The sequence below is a fragment of the Babylonia areolata genome, chromosome 34 (genome assembly GCF_041734735.1).
Source record: "Babylonia areolata isolate BAREFJ2019XMU chromosome 34, ASM4173473v1, whole genome shotgun sequence".
Lineage (NCBI taxonomy): Eukaryota > Metazoa > Mollusca > Gastropoda > Neogastropoda > Buccinidae > Babylonia > Babylonia areolata.
This window is the reverse complement of record NC_134909.1, coordinates 4,130,126-4,142,464: the sequence shown is the minus strand read 5'-3', so window position 1 is coordinate 4,142,464 and position 12,339 is coordinate 4,130,126. Positions and strand designations below refer to the sequence as shown.

The following is a 12,339-nucleotide window of genomic DNA, read 5'->3' as shown; positions in this document are numbered from 1 at the left end:
AATCCCAAACTGACCACGAAGACAAGGATGGCTGTATACAACGTCTGCATCCTCAGCACCTTGCTGTATGGCAGTGAGGCGTGGACCACACAAGACAAGGTGACAAACACCGAAGTTCTGACTCGCGCTGGCCTCCCGACCATGAATACCATGCTGAGACAGCGTCGGCTGCGCTGGCTGGGTCACGTTCGCCGCATGGAAGATGGTCGCATCCCGAAAGACATCCTTTATGGAAAGCTCGCCACGGGGCAGAGAAACATCGGCCGCCCACAGCTGAGATACAAAGACGTTTGCAAACGTGACATGAAGGCGCTTGAGATCAACACTGAGTCCTGGGAGGACCTTGCAGATGACCGCAACAGATGGAGAAATACTCTCAAGAATCAGCTACGGATTGGTGGGGACAAACTGTCAGCTGCTGCAGCAGAAAAACGAGCTCGCAGAAAAGGGACGGCAGCCGACAGACCAGCATCAGCTTACACATGTGATCGCTGCGACAGAAACTGTCTCTCTCGCATCGGTCTCTACAGTCACAGGCGACGCTGCTGGGTCCAAGCAGACAGCCCACTTAGACATTAGGTCGGATATACTCTATCCATGGTCAGCCATGACCGAAGGAAGCCTACTACTACTATTTATGAGTGTGCGCTATGACTTGTGTGTGTACGTGCGCGCGTGCTTGTGTGTGTTGTGGGTGCATGTGCGTGTGTGTGTGTGTGTTGGGGGGTGGGGGGGGGAGAATAATTTTTGATAATGTTTGGTATCTTGTGTTCAATTTTCCCTTTTTGATATTTACGTATGTGTTCTATTTGTAAACACCTTGGGCTTATTTTCAAGATTAGGCGTAAATGCTCATGACAGTAATAATATCGGTAACATTATTATCAGTGACAAATATTAGAGATAAAATAAATTGGGTATAAAAATGAGGGTAAAACTACATGAAATGGGATTTGAATACGTATGGTTAAGTCAGGGACTAGAGGACGCAGAGAGATTGTTCGCACACTTCGTTCAAGACTAACCTGACTGTCGTTGGCATGAATGGTCATCACATATTCAAGATAGTGCTTGATCTGATTTTTATAGACAAGTTTATTTGACACCCTCTGCTCCTGTTTACTCTATGAGCATGGATAAACATCTAGAATTCATGATGACAAGGTTCAGATTTAGATTTTCCGACCTGTTTATGCATATTTTCGCTATAGACAACATCATGATAATGACCTTCTTTATCCTTTGTGTAAAGGTGCGAAAGAGAATAAAGTCCACTTTGTATTTTCTGTCCCGTGTTAAATGAACTTGTATGTATGACAGTCAGTCGTGCCCGACTGTGACCATCAAAACAACAGAGGGGGAAACTGCTGTCCGACTATCTGGGCTATAGTTGATTATTGTGGAAAATGTCTTGTCCAAGTTACATCCCCACTTTCTCGGCCAAGAGGGTTTTTAGGACAGTTGGGGTTAGGATGGTTCCCAAAGGCTAACTAGCCCCAAGGCTGCAGCACTAAGAGCCAATGCAATCCTGCCGCGTAGGTTGAGAGTAATAGTCCTTCAGAAAAGACTAAGTTTTAAATGACTTCCCACTGCAATGGAGAAACAATTGATCATACAGCTCACTTTATTATTATTATTATGAGCATTTACGCCTAATCGTGAAAATAAACCCTAGGCGTTTAAAAATAGAACACATGTAAATTTCAAAAAGGAAAAATTTAACACAAGATGCTAAACATTATTAAAGATTATACATCCCCCACCCCACCACCCCACCCCCGCACACACACCACAACACACACAAGCACGCGCGCACGTACACATACAAGTCATAGCACACACTCATAAATAGTACACAGTCAAAAATACAACCAGCTAATCCTGAAACTATCAAAACTCACTCACTAATTGTCATTTTAGTTCATACTGGAAAGGGATGAGCTATTGAGGATTCAGGAGGGGAAAAAAGGTTATTCCAGACTGGATTTGAAAGATTGCAGCGAAGATGAGTGACGGAGAGGCTGAGGAAGTTGATTCCAAAGAAAGGTATGAAAAACTGCGTTGGCCATACGATTTGGTTCGAGCATGAGGGTGTCAAAAGAAGAGCTGACGTGAGGGTATGTAAGGATGAATGAGATCAGAAAGATACTGTGGACCAGAAGCCTCAGTGGAATTGAAACAAAGAGAGACGACTTTGTAAATAATTCTTTCTTTTACTGGGAGCCAGTGTAAAGCATGAAGTAGAGGCGAGACGTGATCAAATTTAGAGGAATGAAAAACAAGACGAGCAGCATAGTTCTGGACTTTCTGAAGCCTAGCAATGAGATAGCTGGGTGAAGTGGGAAATTACAATAATCCAGGCAGGGAAGCACAAAGACACAGAGGGGATTTTTGGTTGCATTTTCTGTCAGGAGATGACGAATGGATGCAATACTTCGAATTTCAAAGTAACACAGTTTGCATATATTTGCAACATGCTGCTGATAGTAAGGTGACTGGTCGAGTATGACACCAAGATTATGGACGGAAGAGGAAAGAGGAATGTCGGTGCCACTGAGGGAGACTGAGGAAGGAAGAGGAAGAGAGACTGAGTGGCAAAGTCTTTGTGGGGTGATAATCATGATTTCAGCTTTATCCTCATTAAATTTTAACTTGTTTTTCAGTCATCCGTGTCTTCAAATCGGAGATGCAGGCCTGAGCAGAGTCAATGAGAGAGGGAAGGAGAGACGGAGGTCTCGACAGATACAGCTGGTTGTCATTGGAAAAGCTATGATGGGACAAGGAATGATGATTCACAGTGATGGAAATCGGCTGTTTATATAGAACAAACCGAATGGGCCTAAGCACGGAGCATTGTGGCACACCAAACAGTACGTCGGAAAGGGAGGATGAACGACCGCAAACAGAAACAACATTGGACCGGTCAGACAGATAAGAGCAGAACCATGAGAAAGCAAGATCGCAGATTCCAAAAGTGCGATTCAGACAGTTGAGGAGAATCTGATGATCAACAGCATCACAGGCGGCTGAAAGATCAAGGAGGGAGAGAACAAAGATTTCGTTGCTGTCAAGAGAAGTTAATAAATCGTTCGCAGTTTGGAGAAGGGCGGTCTCAGTGCTATGACCGGTGCAGTGAGCAGACTGAAATTGGTAATTCAAGTTATTGGTGCTGAGGTGGTCGACAAGTTGAGCAAGGACAACTTTCTCAGTGACTTTTGAGAAAAAGGGAAGATTAGAAACGGGTCTGTAATTCTTTAGTGAGTCTGGATTGAGACTGAGCTTTTTGGGCAATGGCTGTAAGATAGCAGACTTAAACACAATGGGAAAGGAGCCAGACAGAAGAGAGTTGTTAATAACAGCAGTGGTGTGTGGAAGAAGTGTGTCAAGGCAATGGTTGAGGTAGGAAGCGGGAAGAAGTTTAAAGTTCGCATGTATTAATGCTTGACTGTCTTGACAATGTCAACAAAGACAGTTGGCCTAACTGTAAGCTTATGTCAATCTGTGTCATAAGCCGAGCATTGGGCCCTTTGTTGGTATCATCAACAAAGGAATCCGATATCAAGCATTTAGCAATTTACCATTTCATTGTTGTCTGTTTCAGACTTTCCCCATCACCACACAATACACTGATGCCTATTTCAGACTTCCCCCATCACCACACAATACACTGATGTCTGTTTCAGACTTCCCCCATCACCACACAATACACTGATGTCTGTTTCAGACTTCCCCCTTCACCACACAATACACTGTTGTTTGTTTCAGACTTCACCCTTCATCACACAATACACTGATGCCTATTTCAGACTTCCCCCTTCACCACACAGTACACTGATGTCTGTTTCAGACTTCACCCTTCATCACACAATACACTGATGCCTATTTCAGACTTCCCCCTTCACCACACAGTACACAGATGTCTGTTTCAGACTTCACCCTTCACCACACAGTACACTGATGTCTGTTTCAGACTTTAAAAAATGTTTGGTGAAGGTGGACACGTTTTCATCATGTGTAACAGTGCAGTTTTATAACATATAACAGACATTACACCTAGCATCGGCACAGAGTTATGGACACTTTGCTTAGCTAACGTAATGTGGAAAGAACACAATCCATACATTGTTTTCTGAAAAAATCCCCCCAAAACAAACATATGGAGTATCTTATGTATGAACATGTTTCCTCTAGTTTTCCACACGTGACTATATAAAACACCCATTACACAGTCATGTTAAACATCATTACTGCAAACACATGAACAGTGCACATGAACACACACACACACACATATTATTTACATATTCGCATACTTACACATTCACATATATCTGTTCTTCAAGTATAAAGATATATCATTGAGCCTTCATTATAGTTGTGCATTTTGATCTTTCGTCATATTTTTGTTATGGGTTATTGTTTTCAAGAAGTTTTATATATGGACACCGTTTTCTCGTAAATACAACGGTTAACATTTCCATTGAATGCATATATCTTTCTACTTTATAACTATTTCTTAAGTCATTCAGAAAGTGCTCTATACATGGTTTAATCTTATTAATTCTGCATTCATAAACAAAATATTTTACAAAAAGAATAATACAGTTCAAAGTTTCATCTGTTTTTTTGTAATTTCATCATTTCCAAAGAGAACTAATTCTATGTTTAACTTAACGTTTGAGCAAGTATCACGTCTTTCTTTAAAAACGTTCTCTAATTCCTTCCAAAACAATTGAGAGAACTTGCAAAAACATAGATAATGTTGTACTGAATCTATTTCTCTATTTCAGAAATTGCACTTGTCACTGTTTGTAATGCTCATTTTCTTCAGAATTTTGTTTGTAACTAAAATGTTATGACAAATTCTAATTTGAAACCATTTCAGTTTTATCTTATTTTTTTTAAATTTGCTTCACGGTGGTTATCCAATTAACGATGATATCTAATTTTTGCTCCCACTTAACAAAGGAATTTATATTGTAAATAAAGAGTGGTTCAAGAAGTATATCATAATATATTTGCGAGCCTTTCATAGAAGAGGATATTAAGTGTAGTGCTTTCGGTTGTTCATTACAGGTTTTATCACTTGGATAAATATTGTGTGTAATCAAGTAACTTTTTATCGAACGTATCAATCCCATTTACATCAATATTATATTTTTCTATAAAGAATGTGTAACTAAGGAAGCACCCATTCTCATCAACATCTCTAACCAGAAATATATTCTTGTTTGTCCAGTATTGGTAGTGGATTGTGTTGTTACCAACTCTAAATTTGTCGTTATAAAAGAGGGGCTCTGCAAGTACCTCATGTGGCTCTTTTAATTCTATTTGTTTCGTAAAATTCCTGTATGCCTGAAAAAACATCTTTCCAAAATTGGTTACATTCGATATTTAGAAACTTTCTTGAACCATACAGATGTAGTGAGTTAATTTCTTGGCATTTTATAAGTAAGATTATCTTCCACTTTGGTGTTCCTGTGTATAATTTCCTTATCCATGTTATCTTAAAAGCATGAAGAAACTTTTCTGTGTCTGGTATACCTATTACTCCATTTGCAACATTATGTATCGAGTATTTTCTTTTAATCTTATCTGGTTTCTTATCCCATACGAATTCATAGAATAGTCTCTGTAATTCTTTTACTTCTTTGTCTGGAGGGTTTGGAAAAAGAATCAATAAGTATATAAGCTTTGAAATTATGAGAGATTTGAGAATAGCAATTCTACCGAGGGGTGTGCATATACGCTTTGACCAAATCTTGAATAAGTTTTTTGCTTCTGTCAATTTGTCCCTTGTATGCACTTCAGTTATTTTTGATAGATCGTCTAAAAAACCATATACCTAAAACCTTGAATTTGAAGATGGTGGGTGGGGTGCGGGGGGATGGGGGGGATTTTAAATTCGGTGTTCAATATGCTAATGCCTTTAATACCCTCATCTTGCATGCCAGAATTTCAGAGCACAATACAAATAGGTATGGCGAAATCAGGTCTCCCTGACGGCACCCCCTTTGTATTTTGAAACTCTGGGATACCTTACCATTTACTATGACATATGACTTTATATTTCTGTAAAAAGTGCATACCCATTTACATATATCTCCTCCAAATCCAAAAGCGTTTAAGACCTTGTTCATATATACCCAGTTTACCGCGTCAAATGCTTTTTCAAAGTCTATTGAAACTAATAAGCCTGAAATGTCTTCTTTTTCTAAGTAATGCATGATGTCATATAGTATTCTTATGTTATCACCAATGTATCTACCTGGAATGAAACCTGTCTGATCTTCATTTATTAACTTAGGCAGGACTGACTTAATTCTACTAGCTATACATGCTGATCCTATCTTATGAATAACGTTTAACAAGGATATAGGCCTCCAGTTTTTAAGTATTCCCTTGGTTTAGTCCCTTTTGGCAGGCATGTAATTAATCCTTCCTTCTGTGTCGTTGACATTTCTCGACTTATAAATCTTTCATTCAGTGATCTCACAACAAAGTCACTAATGTCTTTCCAGAAAAAAATGAAAAAAATTACAGTCATTCCATCTGTACCTGAACTCGCCTAATAGCATTTGTGGCTTCTTGTCTTGTAATTAATCCTTCTAGTTGTTTTGATTCTGTCTCATCAAGTCTGGGTAAGTTGTTTACATAATCACTAATATCTAAATCTTTTACATTCTGTTCTTTGTATAGGTCTTCATAATAATGTCTTGTCGCCTTTAGTATTTCATCTGTTTCTGCCAGTATATTACCTTGATCTGTAAATAACTTTAACATGTGTTTGCTGATAAAGTGACGTTTTTCAAAATTACAAAAACATTTACTTACTTTTCACCCTGAGATGCACATCTTGCTTTAGATCTTAAAGCTATCCGTTCCATTTTCAATTTCCTTAATTGTATGAGCTCTTCCGTGTTCTCCTGCAATTCTCTAGTTATATTATACGACCGAACTTCCTTTTCGAGTCGTTGTATTTCCTTTTGTAACATTTCCTCTTTTTCTATTTGTTGCTTTTTCTTTCTTATTCCAAAAGTTGTCGTTTTTACTCTTATCTCCATTATCAACACATCTAAAAAAAAGAGCTGGTTGCTTGTACTAAACTGAATTTCATCATTCGGGATATTACGTATGTTTTCTCGTGCGTAAGGTAATACTGCATACTGTTCCTTTATTTTCTCTATTGTTTCTTTCACTAACTTAATATAATCACTGTCTCTAAGTAAAGATGAGTTAAATTTCCAAAAAGGTTTTCTTTTGGGTTCTGTATTAAATACTAAGTCAACTTTGACTAAAGAGTGGTCACTTCTATAACCGTACAAAATATCAGCGTCTTTAACATCAGTAACCAGGTTATCTGAGATCAAGAAGAAGTCAAGACGGCTTTGTTGTAAGGGAGTTGGTCTCCTCCAAGTGTATATTAAGACTTCAGTATTGAGTTCCCTCCATATATCTACTAACTGTAAATCATCTATCGTCTTTAAAACTCTTTCTTGTGCTCCCTGATTATTCACATGCTTATAATTATGATAGTCTACGTTGGGATTCATTACTAAATTCCAATCCCCTCCCATTATGACGTTAGAAATTTCTTGCTCTTCAACCTTTTTCTGAATTTCTTCAAAAAATATAGGGTCATCTCTGTTAGGTCCATAAAGTTTTACCAATAGAATTTCAATATCAAATATATTTTAGACCAAAATGATATAATATAATTACCATGAGTATCTGTAATGTTGTGTTGTTTTTTTTTAACTGAAAGTTGTTATTCAGTAAGATAGCTACTCCTCGTGACCTAGAATTATAAGATGAAAAAACACATTCATAACCCCATTCATCCCTTATTGGTCCCTCCGTCTTTTTTGTAAGGTGCGTATCTTGTAAAAAATAGACTGAATATTGTTTTTGTCTTAAGCATTGTAAAACATCTTTCCTTTTTTTGAAAAGAACCTAGCCCCTGGCAAATTAAGGATGATATTTTTAGACTGTTCATGAATGAATTGTGTATTGGACCACACATATTGCACCGTTAATATTTCAAAAACAAAGTATTCCACCTGTACCATCTTTTCTAATCTAAGAAATAAAAAAGAACAAAAAGGATAATGAATTTCTTATTCTGTACAAACTGAAGCATCAGACACTCAAATATTTGGAGAAAAGGAAATATATGAAAAAGAAAGAAACACGAGACAAAACATTGCCCATTCACACAAAAATGCACATACACTGGCAAAGAAGTAAAACAAACAAACAAAAATAACAACCAAAAAACCAACCAACCAACAACAACAAAAAAAAAAAAGAAACAAACAAACAAAAAACAAAACAAAAAACCCGAAAAAACCACAACCCCCCCAAAAAAACAAACAAAAAACAAAAAAACCAGACACACACAAACAACAACAACAAAAAAAAAACACAAAAAACAGACACCTGTTTCCCTCTGACCAGCCTTGGAGATAGGGAACACAACATCGCACAAATTTTCATGTATGATTTCATAAAGCCGTATTTCACGAAAAAAAAATCTCCCTCCAGTTCTCGTGGAAAGTATTTTTCACAAGATGTGTGTGTGTGTGTGTGTGTGTGTGTGTGTGTGTACCTCTATGCATGTGTGTATAGAACTTGTAAAAGTCGTGCGAGCGATTTTGTCTTCTTTTTTTTCTCTCTTTCCAGATTTTTGAACAAGTTAGCAAACTCCAAACAACTAAGGCAATATTCACATGACATTCGTGCCAGTATGTTCTGATTTCTGAACTCACTCGGAGATCCCGAACCATCAAGGGAATCTGGAGCACGTGCAACACAACCTTCCCTCACTCTGCCCGCAGTCACCTCAGTGTACAAGTGCGCGCGGACATGTGTGTGTGTGGGGGGGGGGGGGGGGAAGAAAACATACATAATCAGCATCAGCTAAAGTATGTGTCATAAGAGTATGAACAAATGCAGGTCACACCTGTGTCCCGACTTGTTTTAAGATTCACGATGTTTAAGTACAATCAATACAAACCGAATACGTTATGTACAGTGATTCATAAAACAAAAAGACTGATTCATCGTAAAATGTTAACCATTGCTTTACACGCAAATCGCATAGGTGAAAAAGGTAGATTTCAGTAACTTCAAAAAACAGTCTCCCAATAAGGAGAGCATAGGAAATATTCGCGAGAGACAATAATAATAGATAAGTCACAGTATTTTTCCCTTCTCCCTTCCTCTCCCCCTTTCAGACTTCCGCCATCACCACACAATACACTGATGTCTGTTTCAGACTTCCCCCATCACCACACAATACACTGATGTCTGTTTCAGACTTCCCCCATCACCACACAATACACTGATGTCTGTTTCAGACTTCCGCCATCACCACACAATACACTGATGTCTGTTTCAGACTTCCCCCATCACCACACAATACACTGATGTCTGTTTCAGACTTCCCCCATCACCACACAATACACTGATGTCTGTTTCAGACTTCCCCCATCACCACACAATACACTGATGTCTGTTTCAGACTTCCCCACCTTTAGCATCCCCAGCACAGACATCACTGGAACCAGCGGAAGCAGCGTGACCTTGAACCTTTCTGTTGCTGCTAACCCAGCCGTTACTTTCATCCAGTGGCGGAAACTAGACGCGGCCAACAGCAATAGTTATGAGGTGCTACAGGTGACGTCATCAAGCGGCAGGTATCGGGGAGGCACGGTGGTCAGTCCCAGCCTGCAGATCGTCAGCCTGACCCCTGCTGACTCTGGACACTACACACTACTGGCCACCAACGTCCTGGGTACAAGGCAGTCTGCAGACTTCGTGCTGACTGTCTCCTGTGAGTCACACGCTGTTTATTGTTGGGTTGTGTAAGTAGCCCTTACTTTTAACCAACAACATAACTGTTTGCAGTCTGTTCGCACTGCAGTCAGTTATTCTTTGAGGTAACTGACATGGCGTGACGAAGATCCAGTGGAAGAGAATTCCCGACAGCAGGTGCTTGACCGACACTAACAGACCCATTGACCAAAATGTCTTTGGAGAGACTTCAGGGACTCGAAGAAGCTTTCTCCAGAACACCTTCGAGAAAGGGAAAGGGTGTAGATATGAAGGACAGAAGATGAGTAATATATTGTAAAAAGAACGTTTATGGGTTGGGTTTAGTAGAACAATAATATTGAAGGGAAACAAATATACAAGCATTAAACAAGGAATAGTGGATAAATCAATCAATCAATCAATTAATCAATCAATCAAACAATCAATCACCCAGTCTCAAACTTATTGATGTCACTGACTTTCGTCTGTCCGGCTACTGACAGCAATGCCACAAACCTCTCTTCAGTGTCTCTGCCATTTTGACTGGTTCAGTGGCCATTCCGCCACCCTCCCGGAGACTCCGAGCACACTGAGGCGGGCAGTCAGCGTTGTGCACGTCTCCATGGAAGCAGCACTCTGTCAACCCTCAATGTCCTACTGGGCTCTTCCAACATCCCCTTCCTATCATTGTGCAGACAATCAATCAGACAGTGATGAATATCTCATTCCACCTTCCCCCGTCCCGCTCTCTTGGTCCCCCACCCCACCCCACACCCACACGCACTTTCTATCTTCCACACACATTCACACACGCTCTCGTGCGCACGCAGTGTATAAACAAGTGAAATGTGTCTCTAAAAATATATGGAGTTCGCAATGTAATTGTTTCTCAAACAGTTATGTGGAGTTCACAACGTTGAATCTCTTACAAATATGTGGAACTCAAAATGTTTTTGTTTCTCCTTAAGATATATTATGTTTATTTCGTCTTGTATATTTGTTCTGTGTTTGGCTTTTTTTCTTGACGAAATAGCGTTGTTCAGTACTGAATGAATGCTGTTTATGTTTGTTGATATCTTGCACCATTGTTGCCATGTACAGATTACATGACAAATGAAAGGTACATTAACGGACTTGAAGCTGTGGTTTGAGAAAGGTTCTAGGTTTATTTCTCTGTACCTCTTGTTTGCCGAAGCTGTGGTTTGAGAAAGATTCTAGGTTTATTTCTCTGTACCTCCTGTTTGCCTGTATGCAAGGTGCCGGGAAGCGCCATGAAGCTTTGACTTGTGTGCCTTTGTCTCACAGTAATACTGATGGCTGTCGCCCCCACACCCCTTCTCTTTCTCTATCGCCATCTCTCTGCCCCATTTAATTTCTCGTCTTACAACTGGCAAAGTACACGGTACACTATCAGTTCAGTGTGTGACATGTACCCTCTTGTCCACAGCCCTGCCGCCCACCCCCACTGTCTCCAACGTGGCCAGCAGTTACCAGGAAGGCCAACCCATCACCCTCAGCTGCTCTACCAACGTCACCAACCCCGCCCCCTCTTTTCGCTGGTTTCGGGGCAGCACACTGGTGTCAGCGGGCCCGGTGCTCAGCATAGCCAGCGCCACAGCCGACAGCAAGGGCCAGTACCGGTGTGAGGCCTACAACACTCTGGGCTCCTCCAACGTCAGTGTCACCATCAACGTGTTCTGTGAGTTGGTTAGAGTGGCAAAGTATTCCACTGCAATGGGAAAACCCGCTTTTAGATATAATTAGAATGTTGTTTTTCTGTTCAAGACATGTGTCAGACTTCACGAAGGTGCTTTGCAGAGTGGCGGAAGGCACAAGGAAGAAAACACTGGGCACAAGATAATCAGCACCAGTCAGCAGCTATGCTCCACAGCACCAGTGTGATCCTGACAGGGTGCTATGGACACCAGTGTGATCCCCACAGTGTGCTATGGACACCAGTGTGATCCTCACAGTGTGTTATGGACACCAGTGTGATCCTCACAGTGTGCTATGGACACCAGTGTGATCCTGACAGTGTGTTATGTACACCAGTGTGATCCTCACAGTGTGTTATGGACACCAGTGTGATCCTGACAGTGTGTTATGGACACCAGTGTGATCCTCACAGTGTGCTATGGACACCAGTGTGATCCTGACAGTGTGTTATGGACACCAGTGTGATCCTCACAGTGTGCTATGGACACCAGTGTGATCCTGACAGTGTGTTATGGACACCAGTGTGATCCTCACAGTGTGCTATGGACACCAGTGTGATCCTGACAGTGTGTTATGGACACCAGTGTGATCCTGACAGTGTGTTATGGACACCAGTGTGATCCTCACAGTGTGCTATGGACACCAGTGTGATCCTGACAGTGTGTTATGGACACCAGTGTGATCCTCACAGTGTGCTATGGACACCAGTGTGATCCTGACAGTGTGTTATGTACACCAGTGTGATCCTCACAGTGTGTTATGGACACCAGTGTGATCCTGACAGTGTGTTATGGACACCAGTGTGAT

The 12,339-nt window shown here is 40.6% G+C and overlaps 1 protein-coding gene across 1 annotated transcript in view; it reads left to right on the top strand.

The window, feature by feature from the left end:
* The window catches only part of LOC143277362 (hemicentin-2-like), a 94,654-nt gene that overhangs the window by 70,570 nt on the left and 11,745 nt on the right, over nt 1-12,339 (top strand). Inside the window, exons 17-18 of the mRNA XM_076582146.1 lie at nt 9,524-9,835; nt 11,264-11,515. Of these exons, the coding sequence (XP_076438261.1) occupies nt 9,524-9,835; nt 11,264-11,515 (564 nt within the window). The remainder of the gene's footprint in view (nt 1-9,523; nt 9,836-11,263; nt 11,516-12,339) is intronic.